This window comes from Manacus vitellinus, unplaced genomic scaffold, assembly GCF_001715985.3.
Source record: "Manacus vitellinus isolate BGI_N305 unplaced genomic scaffold, ASM171598v3 scaffold_19_pilon, whole genome shotgun sequence".
NCBI classification, from domain to species: Eukaryota; Metazoa; Chordata; class Aves; order Passeriformes; family Pipridae; genus Manacus; species Manacus vitellinus.
Window position 1 is genome coordinate 1115554 of NW_021939395.1, and position 20724 is coordinate 1136277.

General features: G+C 55.3%; 1 protein-coding gene across 1 annotated transcript in view; it reads left to right on the forward strand.

Annotated features, from left to right (window-relative positions):
- The window catches only part of FAM155B (family with sequence similarity 155 member B), a 23141-nt gene extending 3353 nt beyond the window's left edge, over nt 1-19788 (forward strand). Inside the window, exons 2-4 of the mRNA XM_029959165.1 lie at nt 16015-16186; nt 16653-17263; nt 19071-19788. Of these exons, the coding sequence (XP_029815025.1) occupies nt 16015-16186; nt 16653-17062 (582 nt within the window). The 3' untranslated portion in view covers nt 17063-17263; nt 19071-19788. The remainder of the gene's footprint in view (nt 1-16014; nt 16187-16652; nt 17264-19070) is intronic.
- Nucleotides 19789-20724: the final 936 nt, after the last annotated feature.

Sequence of the window (20724 nt, forward strand, 5' to 3'; positions counted from 1 at the left end):
TGGGATGTGCCTCCCCCTTTGGTGTTCCCCCTTTGGGATTCCCCCCAGTGTCACTGACCATCCCCAGCCCTGGGGCACTCTCCATATTCCAAAAGTGGATAGGTTGGTTGCCTCCCCCAGCACCAGTGGGACCAAGCTCCGCACGGTGCCACCTCTCCCAAATGTGAGTCGTGGTTGGGTCTCCATAGGAGCCCCCAGTGTGGTTTTGCTGCATGCTCCCATCCTTTTCTGGTAGCCCCGATTCCACCAATCCCCACCTGCTCTGAGTTGCCCGACTCACCTGTGTGCATTCCCTTTGGGAAGCAGAATGGTCTCGATAATTAAACCTGCTTCCCTTTCTCGGAGCCACGTCTTAGGGTGTGTGACAGCATTGTCCCCACAGGGACAGTGGCAGAGCTTCCCCCCAATGACAGGACAGAGCTTGGCCACTGCTCTTCTGGGACAGGAGTTGTGAGGTGGCAGCATGGGCAGCGCTTGGTGTGACGTTCATGCCTTGGAAAAGGGTGGGAGCAGCACCAGGACACAGCGCTGGCGACACCGAGGTGTGTCTTTCACCAAGGGCACGGCGGTGAGATCCCGGCCGCCGCTCCAGGGTCGCTTTTGCGAGGAGCTGGGTTTGGACAGGAGCGAGAGCTGCCGCTCTGGGCCCGTGCCAGGCCAGGTAATTGCAATCTGCTTGCCCAAATTCTCCCTGCGGTTTCCGAGGGATGTAGTACTCAGCCTGCTCCGAGTCGTTTGGTCCCGCTGCTCTGCTTCCACGGGGAGTTCAGCGCTGTCTGTCGTGCTGCTCCTGCTCCCGGGGGCCCAGCAGGAGCAGTGTCTCCCTGTGCTGTGTCTGGTAGAGCAGAGACACCCCAGCTTCAGGCTTAGCTTCCATCTCTGCTGAGTACTGCGAGAGACCCAGAGAGAGAAGCGAACAGAGATCAGAAAATAATCACTACCTTTGGGTCTTGGGCATGGAGATGTTCCTATGGACTCCGAAGTAGGTAGAAACAAATCCGTGCTCAGATGAGTCTTCATTAAGTGTCCCTGGTCTTAACATCCTTGATGGGAAAGCGGGAAACAAGCTTGAGAGATACAGAACTGGAGGCAGTGGCAGGACTTGTACCTCCAAACTGGCTCCATGTCGCGTTGGTACATCCCGAGAGCGTCTGAGAGCACCAGCTTTGCATTCCACAGGCGGCACTTGGGAAGCAACAGGAGGCATGAGCAGCAGGGCCAACCTGTGCATGCTCACCTGAGCCACCGGTGGGGAAATTTCCATGAGGGTGCCCGAGTCTGCAGGCTCCAACTGGAACCCTTGGAGCTCCCGTGTGTTTGTCTCTTGTGCAAATCAGGCTTCTTAATTTAAGGCCGTTCACTGCGTATTTAGGTGCCTTATTCCAGCCTTTCACACCCACGAGTCTCAACCTTTCCCTCTCGGTGGCTGTTCTCCATCTGTGAAACGAGGCTAATGCCAAACTCATCCAGCCTTATGCTGATGAGCGAGTTTTGGCCTGATTTCCAGTCCTCTGGACTTCAGCAGGGGCTGCAGTTACTCGTTGCCTTGGAAAAAATGTGGCTGGCGGGATTTTTGAAGCAGCCTGAGTTTGTAATTCCCATCCAGATGCTGGATAATACCCACTCCTGAGGGATGGCAGAGATACAGCTTGATGGTGACATCTGAGAGCAAATGACAGCAAAATAGGAGATGGTGGAGGAAAACAGAGTGGCAGGGGCAGCTCGGCCAGTGGGAGAGGCTCCTGCAGAGCCCTCCCAGCGGGACTCTGGCTGCAGGAGCCCTGGAGCTGGGGAAACAGGATTTAAAGGATATTTCTGGGGCGTAGGACTGTGGGAGAAGGGCTGTGTACAGGGAGTTAGTGCTGCTTCCCATTTGCATCCTTCCCATCCCATAACAGCAACTGGAAAATTGAAAGTAGGGAAGCACAGCAGCTCCAGGTCACCTGCACACAGCTTCCCTCTGCAGAGCCACATATCCCTCTGGAATTTTGTTCCAAAGAAGTGTGGCTCAATAAACAGCACACAGGGAGCTCTGTGGCAGCCGAACCATTCCGAGGATTTTGGCTCTCTATTCCATCTCATTTAAAACAACAGCAACCACAAAAGCCCCACTGGAGCTGCCAGTTCCGTCCCGTGGCAGCAGGTCTGACCCCAAGTTACAAACTTGGAATTGGGTGAGTCTTGCGGGTTGGTTTCAGGAGATACATCATTCCCTGCTAATAAATCATCCCAAGGGCTGTGCCCAGGTTTGGTGTGGGAAAGACAGGTGCTGCTGGGAGGGGAAACGGCATCCTGAACATCCGAATCCTGGATCCATCTGTGCCCAGAGCTTGGGGAAGGCTGGGTCAGAATCTCCCTGGGAGATAGAAATCCTGTGAAATGGTGGGGTCTGTGTGTAATTCAACTGCTGAGATTACTCATTGCTGTAATGCTCTCCCAGGCCTTTTTATTTTCTGCTTGGAGATCATTCCCGGGCAGATCCCACTTTCTGCAAACGTTGTTATTCCTGTGCAGCACCGTCAACTTCCAAATCACACTCTGGAAATGTTTTACTTGTTACTCCTACAACTAACACCAGAAATCCCAGTGGCTGAGAGACAGTGAACTGTGAAGGAACATTTCTGGGGTTTATTGTTTGTTTGCATTTCCCATTTGGTGGGATTTTGGGGAGTCTGGCTCTCCTGGGGACATTGTGGGCAGGGCTCTGGCACCCTGCGGACAGGATGGAGAGGGGGAGGCGGGTCCCTGAGGTCCATCCATCTTCTCAAATACATTTCACCTCTTGCAGTGAAGATGTGAGTGCCAGCTGCTGGGTCATGGTGCTAGTTAGGGGTGATGGGGATAAAAGGTGGAAAATAGTTGTGTTTTCTGATTATAAGAGGGATAAGTCACTGAGTCGAGCAGCTGCCGGCCGCCTCCATCTCCTCTTCCTGCCTGACTTGTACCCTTTGTCCCTGCAGGACATGATGAGCTTCATGCACTGAGTGGGGACACGGTGGAGCATCCCCAAAAGGGCTTGAGGAGGTGATGGCCTGGGGATGTGGATGTTGGAGACGGATGTGCCTTGGGAAATGTGGGGCAGCAGCAGCACACGAGCTGTTGGTTCGGGCTTTGCAGGACTTCGTGCAGGGAGAAATCCCTGTCCCTGCAAAGCAATGCCCTGTGGGATGGTTAAGGCTGGTTTATGCCTTTTTTTCCACGTTTCCAAGGAGGGAAAGAGCGGTGTTGCTCCAGCTCGGCTCCCAGATGAGAGCTTTGCTCCTGCAGAGGCAGAGCTGTGCATTCTGGCTCCTGCCCCAGCAGCCGCCACGGACAGCGCTCCCAAAGTGCCCCCTCCCTCCGGTCCGGGGGCAAATCAAGATCTACGGGACAAAGCCTGCTGAATTAAGGACTCATTAGGCTGCAAGAAACAAAGCTGTGGAGAGAGAAGGGCTGACAGGCAGGAGCTGCAGGCCGAGGCTGGCAGCAGAGCTGGGCATGCCGGGCTGGACAGGACCTGTAGCATCTCAGATTTTATTAGATTACCAGGTTTCTCCGTGCGCGGGCCCCTGGCTGTTGGATCCCGCTGTGCCCCGGGCAGACCTGCTTCTGCACCTCTGGTTTCCCTGGCACCTCCTGGGGAGCCTGGCAGAGCAGGATTTCACTCCCAAGGATTTGCTGGTGTTTCCCTGTGGTGGGCGGGCGGATGGTGTGGTGAGAGATGGGGGCTGGTTCCTGCTGTGGCATAGTGCCTGGCACAGCCCACACCGAGCAAGGAGCAAATCCACGATGCCCGGGTTCAGCACCCTCCAGGGTCCCGTTTTCTGGCTCTTGTCTAGCCAGGAATAGCATCAGCAATCAGCGTCTCTGTGGAGCATCCCTCCCTCCGGAGCATCCTCTGGAAACACAAGCCTGCTGGGGCGGGAGCTTTGGGAGTACCATGTCTTGGGGTTATCCCAGAGCCAGGAACGCCTCTTGGGGGAACCAAAGCAGCATTTTACCTTCACAAAAGCAGCTCAGGTTGGGCTGGGCTTATCCAAAATGCTGCTCAACCTGGTGCACTCTGGCTCTGAGCCTGGATGGCTCCTTGCACGGAGGGAAGGTCCCTTGAGACCCACAGTAAAAGTGGTTTAACCAAAATCTTGTACTTTTTTGGGGGGTTACATTAATATTGAGGCTTCCAGAGAATCCACTGATGGGTGACTGCAAAGCTGCACCTTGGACCCGGTCTCCTCTGCAGCATTTGCTGCTCCAGGAGCAGCAGCACCCAGGAGGGGAGAGGCTGTTCGCACACACCTCTCAGCTCCAGAGCTGCACCTGCAGGTTCTCCCCCAGAACAAGCCTGGCCATTGAGGTGGAGCTTTACTGGCATTTCATGAGGTGAAAAAAGGTTCCCGAGTAAATTCCAAAGTAATTCCAGCAGATCAGCGCAGTCATTTGGCAGCTTGAGCAAGTGCAGCACAGGCACGGGCTTAGCTGAGTGTGTGGCTCTACATTACCCACCCATTCCATGGGAGCAAAGGGAGTCGTTTTCAGCGCTGAACAAAGGTGGGATTAAACCGTATAAAGAATTTGGGCCTGTGGGGTTCAGGGTGCAAGTGCTGTGGCTGCAGCCTCTGGCACGGCCCGGTTCTGGTGCCTTGTGTCAGGTGTCTCCTCAGTGCTGGAAAACAAAGATCAAAGCTTGGAAAATAGAAGAACCAAAAACTGAATGGATGGAAGGAGTTTGCTCTGTAGTAAAGAAAGTGTTGGAGTGTCAGAAACGCTCCAGCAGTGCCTGGGATGTGTGGCAGTGCTGCCAACTGGGTGGGAAGGAGATGCTGAGCCAGCACTTGGACAGTTCTGGGTTTTGTTTGGGGTTGAGACATCTCAAGGACCGGACCCACACAAGTTCTGTGGGATGAACCAGTTTGGTGTGGAGGTCAGAGTGTGAATGGGCGGATTTATTGCTGATTTGGGTGGTGTTTGGCTCCCTGCTTTGCAGTTGTTGTCTGTCAGTCCATGTTGTCTGTCGGTCCTCATCCCTTCACGTTTGTGGTGCTTCAGGGAAAACCCAGAATTTTCCCAAGGCAGCAGCAGGTCTCTGTGCAGCAACAGGCAGGTTGGCAAATGGTGCAGGGATGAGCGTGAGGGAGGGTGAGATCCATCTCCGTCAAACTGTCACTGAGTAGCGACAAGTGATGGTGGTGCCTGTTCCTGCTCCCGTGTGCTCCCGGCTGTGCTGCTGCTGCCCGTGCCAGATGGAAACCTGTGTTCTCCTGGGAGCACGGTGGGCATGGGGGCTTCACCAGCGAGGTGGAACGAGCTCCTTGGAGGAGGCTCAGCAGCTGGCAATGCCTTTTGGAAAGTATCCAGCTGGTCCTGCTGGGTGTGGGCAGGCTCTGGGAGTCGGAACTCAGCAGTGTCCATGACGGCATCGACAAAATGTGTGACCCAGGAAAATAACACAACTCCCTGGTCCCCCTTGCTGTGCACATCCGTTGCCACACTGCTTTTCGTCCCAGGTAATGATATGTGCTGTCCCCACCCACAGAGGGATGTGCTGGTGCTGACTGCCAGCCGTCCCCACAGCCCGGCACTGCCAGGAGAGAGGAGGCAGAAACCCCCCACAGAGGGCACTGAGAGGGGGAAGAGGGTGCGCTGAACCCATGACATCACTGGGCCTGCCCTCGCAAAGGGCTTCACCTGGTCCCTCCCTGGGGACAGGATTCTTTTTCATTGGGAAAGGAGCCTTTCGTGCCCAGCAAGGATTGATCACACATGGCCTGGCCTGACCCTGGTACTGCTGGGCAGTCCCAAGGACCACACACAGAGGAGTCTCATCAAAACATGCCACAGCCCCAGGCCTGCCTCCCCAGATGCCCCACAGGGCTTTTCCTCTGCTGCCTGGTTCCAGAGCTGCCTACCAGGGTGGGAGGCAGCAGGGGCAGGAGGTACCTGGCTGCCGGGGGCTATTCCTGCTGTCACCAGGATGCCATTAGGATGCGACTCATGCCTGGCTTCACGCAGGAGCTTGGCTCCGCTGTCGTTTGAAGGGCAATGACTCAGGGACAGCAAATCTGTGAATGAGGCACAGAGGCTGCCTGGGCAAGAAGTAGCCATCTGTCTACGCTGCCTCCAGCCCCGGCTCCTGCGGGCAGAGCCGGCAGCTGCCTGTGCCCGGGAAGGCTCGGCTGGTTCGGCCTCACTCCTCTTCCCCGCTCCGCTTTTGCTCCTGGCATCTCCTCGGGGACTCTCCCATCCGTGCTCCTGAAGTGTCCCAGGGAGGAGCAATGCTGGCAGCATGGGCTCCCCCAGATGCTGCTGATGTGGCCACTGTGTTGAAAAAGCAGCATGAAATGGTCTCACCTGGCAAGGTTTTGGCTTTCCAGAGCCTTGCCTGTATCAGCATCCTGGTGCTTCTGGTCCTGGCTGGAAAAGGAAATGCCACCTGCCCTGCTCATCACCTCGGGAGTAAAAGATACACGTGTTTGACATCTTATCCCTTCACAGCAGTTCTGCAGCGCTGCTGGTGAGTGGAGGCTGTGGAGGGGCAGGAGGGCGAAGGCAGAGCTGGAGAAGGGGGACTGGAAGTGGCTGGGATGGGGGCTGTCCTGGTGAGGACTGTGCCAGAGCCTGTGTTGCCCAGAACGGGGAACCTGGTGCACCCTGTGCCCACAGGCACTGCGTTGTACCAATCCCACTGCTGGTGGTCATGGAGGGAGAGGAGACAAGCGCAGATTGTCTCGTAATTTTCTGAACAGACTCAGTTTGAGAAGGGTTGACTAGTGTGGAGAGAGAAAGAGCTCTGGTTTTGTGTTTAATGTAATAGGAGTGCCAAGTTCAACCCCCTCCAGACTGGGTCTCTCCCTGACCTGCTCCTGGCGTTCAGTGTCATTTTCCATGGAGCTGGATGTGGGGGGGGGCAACGCTGGCTGTCGAGGCAGCATCCGCAGGAGTCTCTGTGTGGGGGGGTTTTCTTGCCGTGGTGTGTTACTTGTTTGCCAGCATTCCTTGCTCTCCTGTTCAAATGAGACGTCAGGGAGCACCGGCAGCTGCCAGGATGGCGGACTGGCTCAGAGCATGGGGCAGCTCTCCAGACACTCCTTGCTCATGGGAATGCAGGGAAAGCACTTCCAGTCTGCGAAGGACAATGAAGCTTCCCACTGTGCTTTGGAATTCATGTCTCTCTGTGTTAGTTCTTCCAAAGATTCTGACCCCTCTGCTCACCTCTGTGCCCTGTGACTCGTTACTTCTCTCCTGCACCCGTTTGCCATGTGGGTGACAGTGCCAGGCGGGCATTCCCAAGGCTCTGTGTGCCAGCTGTCTCCAAGGGTCTGGCAGGCAGCAGTGGCTGGGAGATCCCCAGGGTCAGCTCCCAAGGCTTGCCCATATCCTGGCTCCAGGCCTGGGAGTGGGAGGCAGAATGGGCAGGGCTGGCACAGGGGACTGAGCCTGGAGAGGAGAGGAAGAGGAGCAGAGAGCCCCAGCCTGTCCTGGGCTTGCTCTAGGGGAGAGCAGCAGGAATGGGGTTTCCCTGCAGGAGCACATCCCTTGGGGCTTGCTGCCTGAGGAGTGATGCCAGCCAGCAGCATCTGCCTGTTGCTCACCACTGAGACTGAGGGTTATCCTGGGGTTTTCCTCCCCTGGAAGGGACTGGGAGATTCCTGCAAGTGATGTTCAGCCAGGGATAGAAAACAGAGGTTCAGCTCTCAGGTCTGACAGGAACCATGTCCAGTTCTGTGTCTCCATCAGTAGGAGCTGCCAGGAGTGGTGATAAGCATCTAGAAATCATCTTTTCCTGCATTTAAGGGACCTCTGGGCACAAGTTTAGGTGACTGCAAGGACCTGTTACACTTAGCAGCCCCAGCACTGATGTGAGAAACTGTGTGACGCTCTCTGACTGTGGGAATTGCCCAGGAGCTCAGATGCTTCTGTTTCCCTGCTGTTGGCTGCATGAGGGAGCTGGGACAGGCCAGATCCTGCTGCTCACCCCTTCCGTGGGGTGCACAATATGGCATGAGGGTCCACATTCCTCCTGCTGCCTGTCCCATTCCCACTCGTGCCAAGTGGTTCCATGTGGGATGCCTCAGTCGAGTGAGAACAAGTGGCTCCTGGCAGAGCGCAGGATCGGGCCCTTCCATGTGCATGGGTGTGAGGCAGCCCTGCCATGAGACCCCTGGCTGGGCTGGGCACTCTCACCCTTCTCAAAATGATGTTCCAGCCTCAGCACTTCCTTGGAAGGTGGATGAGCAGAGAAACTTCTTGCTCGCCCCCATCAGCTGGTGGGTAATTTATGGCTCGTGGCACTGAAGTGTCTCGCCTTTATTTTTTTATATCCTATCTAATGTAACAGGATGTTCTCATTATCTGCATAAATGTTTAATCCACTTTTGAATCCTGCTAAGCTCCTGGCTGCAGCAGTATCTAATGGGAGTGAATTCCTCAAGCCAGGCTAATGGATTGCAGGGACCTCACTTTCCCTCTGTCCCAGCTCAGTCCTCTTCAACTTCATTGGGGTCTTTACTTACTTTTTAGTTAGTTGGGCTGATAGGTTGGGCTGCTAACTAACCCACTGGTTACCTGCAGCCTCACCAGGACCTGGCAGGTGAGGGATGGGTACAAGATGGAGCTGATGGAGCGAGTCCAGAGGAGGCCACAGAGATGCTTCAGGGCTGGAGCCCCTCTGCTCTGGAGCCAGGCTGAGAGAGCTGGGAGTGTTCACCTGGAGAAGGGAAGGCTCCAGAGAGACCTGAGAGCCCCTTCCAGTGCCTAAAGGGGCTCCAGGAGAGCTGGAGAGGGACTTGGGACAAGGGTCTGGAGGGACAAGACAAGGGGGAATATCTTCCCACTGCCACAGGGCAGGGTTAGATGGGATATTGGGAAGAAATTCTTTACTAAGAGGGTGGTGAGGCCCTGGAACTGGAGGCTTGACCTCCTGACAACCCTGGGACACCTCCGCCTTTGGGCCATGGCCATGCAGTGTCACAGGGGAGACAGAAGGACACCTCCTCCAGATGCCAAGGAGAACTGCTCACTCCCTGGCCACTGGCTGTTTGTCTCAGTCTCCTGGTGTCCATCTCCTTCCCACACAAAGCTTCACACTCCCATCTGGCCTCCCCTTCCCAGCGAGCTGCTCTTCTCTAAAGCCCAGCCAAGACCCTTCTTGAAAGGGGAGCACAAAGCAGCAGCCTGGAGTTACTGCTGCCCCTCACTTGGCGTGGGAATGCTGATCCCTCCGGCCTCGCTGTGCTCCCAGGCTGCTGTGAATTAGGTGGATCTCGGGGCAGGGACTGTCTGCTGCTGGGGGCTGCCAGCAGTGCCCACAGGCAGCCCACCATGGCTGGGCCACAGTGTCCCAGACACCACCAGGGAAATCCCACGGCAAGGAGAGGGGACACACAGACCTAGAGTGTGGGAAGGGGGGGAATGAACTGCCATCAGGAATGCCGAGATGAGAGCTGGGGTCTGTGTGCAGCTGTGAGCACAGCACTGCCACCCCATCCTCCTCCTCCTTGGACAAAGGATGTGTCTGTCCTAAATTGGAGTTTAATGATGAAACAGAAATATGTAATGGGAATTGTAATGTTTTCTAGCAGTGATATGGTACCAAATGCCTCCTGCAGCAGGCTGGGATCTATGGGAGCAGTCAGGCAGGACTGGGGGCTGCACCACAGGGATAATCTGCATCCACATCCCATTGGCTGCAGAGCCACCATGGCCAGGCTGCACTGGGCTGGGAGGGAAGGGACTGCAGGCACTGCTGGGCAAGGAAATGGGGTGACCTGGGACAACATGGAGACAGGTACTGGCTGTGGAAAGCAGGAGGGTCTGGCAGTGGTCACTGCCTTCCCATTCATCCAACTGGGCATTAATTAGTGGGATTAATCAATAGACACAGGCACAGCCGTGCTGGGATGCCACGTGTCCTGTGCCCTCAGCACAGGCCCGGCTGCAGAGGGCCATCCCGTGAATCCCACTGTTCCAGGGAATGCTTCCTGCTCTGGTACAACCACAGTTACAGGTTATTCCTCCTGGGTTTGTTCCAAGGGAAGCATGGCATCTGCTGGGATGAGACCAGGCTTTTCCCTGGCCTCTGCAGTCCTCAGTGCTGTGAGCATATGAGTGAAGCAGTGGGGCTGTAGCTGTGGTGTCTGTCCCCTGGGAGCATTCCCAGGGCTGGGAGCTGGCACTGCCACCCCTGCCTGGGGCTGCCCCAGCCCAGCGCCTGTGGGTGCTGATGGTGTGCGTCTGGTCACAGAGACAGGTTGAGATGCTGGTTCTTCCATCCTTTCCCACTCCAGTTCTTCCCAAGGTGTGTGTCGAGCTCCCTGGCATTGTGACATGTGTGATAGAAGGGTTACCTGGGCATTGAGTGTGTCAGGTGTGGGGGTGTCACACTTTAAAGCCGTTCTCTCTTAGTTTGGAACAATGAGCACTTGGGGTGTTGTGTGTCTCAAACTGGGTTTGACCAGCTTGGAGGGAGGAATTTTGGGCTTTTCCCTCTAAAGGAAGGAGCATTTGGACAGTGTCCTTAATCCAAGAACAGGCATTTAAAGCTAAAATGGTAAAAATTATCGGGTGCTTCGAGAAGTCACTGAGGTGGTGAGTGGGTACCTCTGACGAGTTGCTTCCAGGTAATTTGGGAGTGACTTCATCAGTGAGGTCACAGGACATGGGTCTGGTCCTGGAATGTGGGTGGGAAGCACTGGCTTGGGAGTTCAGAGGGGATCCCACTGCCCAGGACTCTCCCTGAGGACGAGCCTGGTCAGTGCTGGACCCGGCACATGCCCCCTGTGCCCGTTGTGCCCCGGCACGGTGCGCGACAGGTGGGAACCCACTGGTGCCACGGGATGGCTGGGAGAGAATTTCGGGGAAAACCAACCCTGGAGAGGGGTGGGCTGCAGGGTAGCGGAGAGCCCAGCATGGGCACATGCCAGCTGGCTCTGGTGGGCAAGCAGGATGCCAGTCCAACAACTCCATGTGTAGTTTCCAGCAGTGTTTGAGGAATACCCATGCTGCCAAGCGACCGGTGTTCCCAGCAGCGCCGTTCCCAGCACCCCACGGCCCGTGTGCATCCAGCGCCATTCCCAGCCAGCCCCCCTCCCTGTCCCAGCCGTTCCTGCTGGCAGTGTCGTGGCCGTGCCCTCACCACCACCCCTCTGTGCCCCCCCGGTGCCGGGTACAATGGGCAGAGGCACCCGGCCCGCGCCTCCCCTGGGTGGGAAACGGAGGAACTGCGGCTCCAGCGCTGTCAGCACCAGGCCAAAGTCAACTTTATATTAAAAAAAATAAGTCCAAACAATACAAACCCCGTAATCGCGCACAGTTGTTGGCTTTTGGGGTTGGGGTTGGGGTTTTTCTCCCCCCTCTCCCAAACCAGAGCATGTGACTGTGACAAGGCAGGGATAACACGGCTCCAGGACTATCAAAGAAGTTACCAAAAATCCAGCTGTTCCAGAGATGATGATGATGGAACAGCCCATAGCAAGGAGAATTTTTTAAAAAATGAAGAAAAAAAAGCTGTTTTAAAGCTCCACATTGTTCGTGCCCAATTTGCAGGCAGCAGTAATTGAATACAGTGGTAATTGGACATTGAAGCTTGTGTTTGTGACTCCTCCTGGCCAGCCCTGGACCTCAGCATTCCCTTAATCCTCTGCCATCCAAAGGAGCTCTTCTTTCCCCCCCCAGCCTGTCCTGCTTCCCGCGCTGCATCCTGATGTGCCAGAGCTTGGAGAGCTGCCCGAGCGGCTCATTAGCAGGACTCATTTCCCTGTGTCCAAGATTAATGAGGCACAGCCACTCCAGATGCTCATCTCAGGCCAGGATGGAAATGTGAGTCCTGGGAACTGCTTTGGGAAGGGAGGGGGCTGCTCCCAGCTGGTGGTCTGGCGGGGACAGGCAAGGATTTCTCCTCTCATCCCACCTGGAAGCTGGGAATGAGTGAACGAGATCTGAGCATGTCCTCAAAGAGGAAAAGGAAGGAGAGTCATGATGGAAGAGCCCAGCTTCCAGAGTGATCCAAAGCCTCTGGCCCAAGCACTCTCCTAGGTCTCCTTCCAGGGTTATTTTGTAGGTGACAGCTCCCTACTTCCCTCTCTGTCCTCCTCCCACTCCAGTCTGCAAATCACCCTTCCAGAGAAGTGGAATTTGGGCTGGGAATGCTGCCCTAGCCCCTGCCTGTAATTAAGGAGAAGAGTTTGTTACCACTGGGCCATCAGCAGGATTTTCCTTGGGGAAACTTCCCAAGCATTGATTCCTGCTCATATGGGACAACAACAGTTTGCTGTGTTAATTACAGCTGGTGTTCCCAGGGAGCATCCAAACTATCCCAAGCACTGCATCCTCTGCAAAGGTGTTGCATCCTGAGGATGCTGCTCCATCCCTGCTCCTTTGTTGTCCCAAAATTTAGCTGGGATGGTTCAACAGACAGTACCAGTTTTTGCAACATATTGGCAGCAACTAGACTGGCCCTGAAGTGGCCAAATTACTTTAAAAATTTGTATATTATTTTGTGCAGACATAATAAGGACACAGAAAGACTCTGGAAAAGCTGTTTGGTGGGGAATGCTATCCAGGAGGCAGAGGGAAGAGTGCAGGCAGGAAGGAGCTCCATTTGGCACGGAATTCCCTGTGAAAGGGCCATTCCTCTGACTGCTGCTTCCAGATCCTGCTGGAAGTGCAAGCAGACAAGTAGCTTAATTAGCTATTGGAAATCCAGTTCATGTTGTATCTTTTTAATGTCTTTTATGATGGGGTATTTCATCCCACCTGCAAAATACTGATGCAGACAAATAGCCTGTCCTCTTCCTCCTCCTCCTCTTCCTCCCTTATAAATTGGGTGTCTGAAGTTGGCTCCTTTCCTGGGCAGCAAAACTCTGTGTGCTTTCTCGGAGCCATCCAGCCAGTCCTCTGAGCTAAAAATGCAGGAAGAGGGCACCAAAATGGAGCTATTTGGAGTTCAGGTTACTTACATTTACTTGGCCAGGCTGGAGATCTACCAAAAGCAAAACCAGAAAGAATGGAAGGAACACCAACCCTGAAGAATCCATAGAGGGCAAGGATGGAAAACAGGGAGCTTTCCTTGTTGATCTAAGCAGGGAATAAATTTCCTCCTGTCCTAAATTCTCACATGTCCTTTATAATAAGGTAAAGCAGGATGTGTGGGGTAAGCTCAGAGATACCAGAAGCTTGAGCATCCCAGGGAATTTGCTTCTGGCTGGTGACAGGATCTCTGCGGATGCATGATGGGAGGATGGCCGGGGTCTCCTTGAGATCTGCCCACATCAGTGTGATCCCAGTGGAGTGGGGCAGGCTGTTGGACCAGCAGGTCTTTGCTGTCTCTATTTGTGAGCAGTTTCCATCCTGCAGAGCTGTGGGAATTCCTGCTGCAACATCCAGAGGATCCGCAGCCCAGCCTGGCAAAGGCTGACTGGGACCAGGGCTCCGGTGCTTCCCTCTGGGGAGGCGGGTGCCCTGGAAAGGAAAGGGGAAAGGGAAGTAGTTTCTGGATGAGCACACCTCCTCTGCCCTCTCCGGTGGTATCACCAGCTCCTTGCAGCCTCTCACTCCGCATTTCTATTAAATTCCTGGGAATATCCTTTTCTGTGACCTCAACCCTCTGCCAGACTTCCCTGATGGGAATCAACACAAAAATTTTGTATGGAAAACGTGCAGATCCATGCAGAGTCTGCTTGTGCAAGCTGTGTTTCCTCAGGAGAGCGGGATGAGCCTGAGCTCCATCCTGCCAAGCTCTGGGAATCTCTGATTCCAGCTGCCCTTTCCACCTGTGGGTCACTGAGCCCAAATCTGGAGCTGGGACAGCCCCAGTGACACCCACAGTCTCTGCTAGAGAATCCAGTGTAGCATCCCTCCTTACCAGGCTGCACGTGTCCCCAGGTGGGAGCTGTGGATGTGACTGGGATCTGGGAAGCAGCGTGGGAGAGAGTTGGAGCTGGGAGGGAGACGGGCAGGAAATGCCGTGAGTAAATCAGCCGAGCTCGCCTGAGTCATGACTAACGGGGAGCGTGATACGTCTGCAAATATTAGAAATGTGTAAACAGAGAGGAGGGAGAGGGATGGTGTCTGGAATGATTGAAGGGAGTGAACTTTTGGATGGAAAAATGTAGGTCAAGTATGAAGGAAAACTTGTAGGCAGCGAGATAAGTGCTGTAAAACAACCTCCTTGGGAAACACGAGGAAGTCCCATTGATGGAGATGTTTATCCTAAGCCAGACAAGGCCTGGAAAACAGGCTAAGCTGGAGGGATGGACTTGGGGGTCTGTCCCAGATGGGGCTGGGCGTAGGGATGCAGATCCACAGCTTGAAATATTCCCTCCCACTTGTGTCTTCACACTCTGGTTCCTTCTCTGGAGCTGTTCCACTGTGTCCCAGTAATTAACATCCAATGGGACAGGGAGAAGAAGCAGGACCACAGCTGTGTTACCACATCCCAGAGGAAAACCCTGGCTGTGGGGATTGGGACTGCTCTGAAATGCTCACTCCGTGGATCATGTCCTGGTTCCCATTAAACTTTCTGTGATGAAAGTTTCACCAAAACTAACACGTTTCCGTGAAAACTCTGGTTTTCATGATTTGGCATTTTCCAGGGGAAAAAAGAAACTAAAATAACTTGCCAAGAATTTCCCAACCGGCTTTAATCCTGAGACACCACCATGATCCAAACAAGTGATGATAAGGATCTATGGAAAACATGGGGAAACAAATAACTGATGGTTTCAAAGCCTCCAGAAAATGAAAATGCCACTGAAAAGAGGAGCACGGGGTTTCTCCAAGCACGCCGAGGAGGGAAGCTCATTCCCTTTGAATCACGGGGAGTCCTTTCCAGCTGGTTTCAAAGGAAGTTGGATGTGGTCATGGAATGACCCTAGTGCTGTCACTGGTGCCCAGATGAGTTCTTAGATGAGCTGGAAGCACCACGGAGGGGGTGCCCTTCCCAGGGGTGCCGTGGCTTTCTTGCAGCCTGAGGAATGATGCTCACCTGGAGAAACAGGAGCTCTCCCTCCCTCCCTGCTGCAGCCAGCAGAGACAAACAGCTTCCACCTGTGCCTGATGCTGGGGAGATAAGAGGGATGCAGGCAAAGCCATCTGAGCTGTGCCCGGCCAGCTGGGAGGGTCACAAGCACACACAGGGTGGAAGGGAAGAGGGAAACCAGGGACCAGACAGGCTGGAGAGGCGGGGGACGTGGCACAGCCTTGCAGTCACAGGTGAACCCCCAGGTTGCTCTTCCATATGGAAATATTGCCAGGCACAACCCGAAGCATCAGGAAGGTGAGGGGAGCACACGGGGACACCTGTACCGCTGTTTGGTACATTCCAGAGTCAGAACATCCCTGTAGAATGAGTGGGTTCCAAAAGAAATGGCACAGCAGGAAGTTCCACATATCTGGGAACTGAGAATCTCCCCCATGGCCAGGTGGGGAAGGTGAGGAAAATGTTATTGGGTGGCAGAGAGAGAGGCAGCAGGTCTTGAGGTGCAGCGGCTGCGTGTGCTGCATCCCAGCAGTGCCAGCTGCTTCTGGCCAGCAGCCTTTCCAGCAGGAAATTTCCAGGAAAGACCAGCCCATGGTCTGTTTTGCTGTCCCATGTCCCACATCCAGAGCTGATGGGGACCAAAGCACTTTAGAGGAAGGGAGAACCTCCCCCTGCCCAGGGGAGTAGCAGGGTGTCTCAGGGAGGAGGAAGGTGCTCTGGGACAGGCGATAAGCAGTGTTGGAACCTTTGTATGATGGATTGAGGTCTTGGGTCACTGGTGTTGGCAGAGTCTGTCCCAGTGCCTGTCTTCAGGGGACGTTACTCCATGTGGTAATTAGCTTTATTCCTGTGGTGGATTTAGCCAGAGAGATGAGTTCCACCTTCCTGATAGTTGAGTGAGTTGTTTTAATCAATCAGTGTTCAATAAGTGACCCCAATGGCCTGGCAGACATTTCTCACGGGGGTGGGAGTTCTGCCTTCCCCTTTCACCCCGTGTCTCTGCGAGGCTTCGGCAACCCCAGCTCGGGGAGGTGACAGTCCCTCTTGGTGGCTTCCCCTAGGCTGTCTACAAGGCCTGGCTGTGCTCTGAGTACTTCAACGTGACCCAACAACAGTGCCGACAGCGGATCCCATGCAAGCAATACTGCCTGGAGGTGCAGACCAGGTGCCCCTTTGTGTTACCGGACAATGACGAGCTGATCTATGGAGGTTTGCCTGGCTTCATCTGTACGGGTAAGGAGGTCTGGGAGCGGGGCACAGGGCGGGTCACAAGCCACATGCTGGGTTTGGGAGGCTTGGGGCAGAGTGGAAGGAAGTGCAGTGTGGAAACACGTGGCCTGATGCTGAAACAGGGCCATCCTGGGGGTGCAGCGGGAGGGGTTAGTGGGGATACAGCGACATCTTAACATGGGAAGTGAAAGTCCTTCCTCTGATTGAAAGCTAAAGCATGTAAGGGGCTGGAGGTGATGGATTAAAGCAGGGCTGGGACATTGAACCACTATGAACAGGATTTGGGGAGCCCTGAGCACTCCTTGCTCATCTGTGCAGGCTCACAGTTGCTGGGGGCCAGTCCTGGGGGGTCTCTGGGTGTCCTGGTTCTCAGGTTCTGCCCACCCCGCAGCACCTGGCTCACTCCCTCCACAGCCCCATCCTCAGTCTCCCACTGACCCCCTCCTCCTCCCCCTCTTCCTCCCTGCAGGGCTGCTGGAGAACCAGCTGCCCGATGAGGAGGCCAAGTGCTGCGAGGTGCAATGGGACTCCTGCGACCACCCCCCAGACAGCAACGACAACACATCCCCCAAATCCACGGCGTCAGAGTCACTCCATTTCCACCGCCACGACCCCCACGTCCATCACCAGCAGCAGAACCACTACCATCTCTACCACCACCACCAGTACCACCAGTACCACCAGCCCCGCTCCCCGTCCTTGCTGCCGGTCTCCGCAGGGTCTCGCCTCGGCAGCAGCAGGATCAGACTGTGCGTGCTGGTCCTGATGCTTCTCCACACCATGGTGTCCTTCTCGAGCGTGCACGGCGGCGGCGCGGCCGGGGGGCTTGGCCTGGAGGCCCTGCCCGCCCTGGAGGAGAGCGTGGCACCGGACGAGTGACACGGAGGGCAGGGCCGACCTCCACTGAGAACGCCAGATCTTTTTCCACTAAGGGGGGCACATGCTATTCCTCCAATGGGAGGCACGGGATTGGGGGTGACGCACACACACCCCCCAAGAGCTGCTCGCGCGGGGCATCCCCGTGATGAAGAGTCTCTAACGCGCACAGGGCTGCGGGACCCGGCCGCTGAGAAGGGTTCGGTCAGTGCGCGGGGCAGGGACGGATAGGGTGGGCGGGATGGAGGCAGGGGGTCCCTTGGGAAGGAGGGTCCCCGTGGGACTGCTGAGGTCTCCTTGGCTGCTGCCGCGAGTGCCTTGGGCGCCCGCGCCTTCCCCGCCCGCGCCGTGCCAGGGTTTGGTGGGTGGCCCAGCCCTTGTTCCTTTTCTCCTCGGTCTGTGAATCCCAAGGGAGCAGGAGGAGGGGCAGCACCTCCTGGCACAGCCTTGCCCCCCCACTCCTGTCCCAGGGAAAACCCACCAACTCAAGGCAGAACCACCCTCGTGGGGCGCAGCATCCTCGGTGTGGCATTGCCCTCGCTGAGGGGATTTGGGGCAGCAGTGGGATGCTGTGACACTTCACTGTGGTACCACTCGGGGTTGGTCTCATTGCATCCCAGCCTGCTCCTCCAGCCTTGCCTTTCCTGCTCCTCTGTGCAAGGAGGTGGAGAGGGAGGAGGCCCAGAGCAGGAGGGATATCCCCAGCATTCCACATCCCACTTTGCCAAGTGTCCTGATGATTTGGTGTAACCTTTTTTGTTGTCCTTTTTGGCTGGTTTCTGTGAGGAGTTAGGGAGATGTGACTCCAGCAGTGCAGGCTAAGGGAGGGAGTAACAGTTGGATGCAGGGCATCCCAAAGGCATCCTTCCATGCTTCCCAGCTACAAATCATCGACTGGATGGCAGGAGAATGGGCAAAAGGGCTGGAGAAACCTGGTTTGTAGAGAGAGTCTCCCACACAAAAAAAGAGACACTAACAAAGCCCAGCTGGGGAGGAGAGTTTTTGTGAATACTTCCTATCCATGGATACCCCCAGATCAGGAAATTTCTGGGAACCCAGCTGGGACAGCTGGACTCAGCTGGTCAAGGTGCTGGCTGCTGCGGTCTCATTCAACTCACTTGGGGTGTTTTTAACCTGAGCTCAGTGTATCCAGGGATTCAGCCCCAAACAGACATCAGATCCCTAGGATCTGATCCCCAGATCATTTCCTAGGAAATTCCCAACTCTCCACCCACCCACCAGAGCTGTTCCCAGTGTGCACGCTGTGAGGTGGTGCCTGGGGAATGGCACTGCCCCTCTGGGCTGGGCACCAGGGACCAGGGTTTGTCCTGGGGTGGGCAGGGAAGAAGGAGGGGGCATTTTAGCATGAGGTCATGGTTTGGATGTGGACCTGCTTTTTGCTCTAAGAAGAGGTGGGATGCTCCCTCTCTTTCCAGGCTGGCTCTTGATGGGGAACCTACAGCCCTGGGTGGATCACTGCAGCCCGGCTGGGAGGCAGGAGGGGAGCAGGAGGAATGTCCTGCTGCATCTCAAATCAATCCCAAATATCTGCAAGGGTCTGAGAAGTCCCAGTGTTGAGGACTGTAGGAATTCTGTGGTTTTTGGTCCATTGAGTTGAAGCAAAACCAAGCAGAGCCCCATGAGCAAAGCTACTTCCTGCCCGGCTGGAAGAAGGAAGTACCGGGCATCTCGTGGGAAGGACAGGTTTCCTGATGTTTCCAGCCCATTTCCAGACCAAAGAGGCTCTGAGAAGCAGCTGAATGTTTGATTCCTGCTTTGACTTGAATCTCAGAGCTTTGGGGTGATGTTTACATGCTACCAGTTGCCTGTTAACCAAAGTCCTGCAGAGACAAGGCCTGTGATCCCGCTATCCCGTAGTTCTGGGGGTGGGAAAGGTGACGCTTATGGAGAATGTAGAGTGTTTCCTGAACAGATTCCTTTGCTGTTGCTATCCAGAAAAGGTAGGATGATTCTCACTTTACTGCTCCTCATGGCATCCTTATATTTTCAGCCTAGTTTACACCGATCTGAGAACTTGGACATGGAGCAGTTCCACGAAGAGGGATCCGAGCCCTCGGATTGCCGTGAGCAGTGTCCTGTGGAGCTGCTCTGTTGAGGAGCAAAAGCTCCCAGGCAGGCCAGGGGAGGGAGCACAGCCCCATCCCTGCCTCCAGACAGCCACATCCTGGAGGAAATTAGATTTCTCATGTCCTGCCAAGAGTTAAGCTGATTCCAGGCGCCTCTCTCGGAGATAGGCTCCGTCCAATCTCGGAGCGACTCGTGTGGAGAGAGAACAGCCCCGTGTGGTGTGTCAGAGTGGCCCTGAGTCACTGGCCCTGCTCGCTGTGTGCTGGGACACTGAGCAGCGCCAGGAGCGCGGGGTGGCCCCGGCTCGGTCCCTGCACCACGTCCAGATCCCAGATCTGGCCCAGGGACTATCCGGAGGGATGTGTGTCCTTCTCCCTGCCCCTTCTCCCCTGTGCCCTGCTGGCAATGGAGCGTCCGGCTGGGCTTGGGGGCTTCTAGGGGCACCGAGGTTTGGTGATGGGGATTTGGGTTTCCCAGAGAAGCTGTGGCTGCCCCATCCCTGGAAGTGTTCAGGTTGGAGCAACCTGAGATAGTGGAAGGTGTCCCTGCCTATGGCAGGGAGTGGAACAAGATGAGCTTTAAGGTCCTTTCCAACCAAAACGCAATCCTATGATTACATGATTTCCACAGGGCTGCAGGAGTGGAGGTCCAGTATCCAAGTTTATCATCAGGGGGCTGGCCAGGAGTTTTGCTGGATAAGCCTGGGAGCTGTGAGAATGTTTCCCCTTCCCTAATGTGAGCTGAAGGCTTCAACCTCGGAGGCCGGGAGCACGCACTGCATCCCAGTGAGTCGGAGAGCGGAGCCAGTTCTGCACTGGGGTGCTTGTGATGGTTACTGGGGGGATGTTCAGCCCCATCTGCCGGGTGAGGGACTCTGCAGGGCAGAGTGGGAGAAAAATATGTAGGAGACCCACATATTTTCCAGGCAGTGGCTCCCAGGAGGTGTTCCCACAGGGATGAGGTACGGTGGGTGGGCAGTGGGAGCGCGCGGGATGCAGAGCCCGGGCTGGGGCTTTACCTTGTGCGACTGGGAGGAAAGTGCTGAGTCTTCACAGAGTGAGGCTTTGGAAGGAGATCTTTTATTTAGTGAGTCTGGGCTGCTGTCAATAAGTTCTGTGGTTTTAGGGCACCATGTGCTGTATTCAACACTTTGCCAATCTCCTTAAACGGATCCAGACGAGGCTGTTCCCGGAGCAGGCCGGAGCAGCTGGAAGCGCTGTATGGAGCCCGTCGGATAAAAATCCTCCCTTTGCTCTGACATTACAGCCTTCCTAATCCTCCATCCCTGATCGCTCTGTCTTTGCTCCACAAGAGAACGGCCCAGAGAGCAGACGGTGACTTTGTCTCACTTCATCCCACCGGCATTACGTTTATTGCAATAGGAGAGGATAAAAAGGGAATGTGCCTGGATAAGGAGGGAATGTGCCTGGCTAAGCAGGGAATGGGGTTCTTTGCCCTGTGCATGCAGGTACACTTCACCCCAAGCCTGATGTCTGCCAGACCAGGAGCCATTGCAGAGCCACATTCCCACAGCCACCTTGGAAAGCCCCAGGTCTGAATGCATTTATCCCACCAGG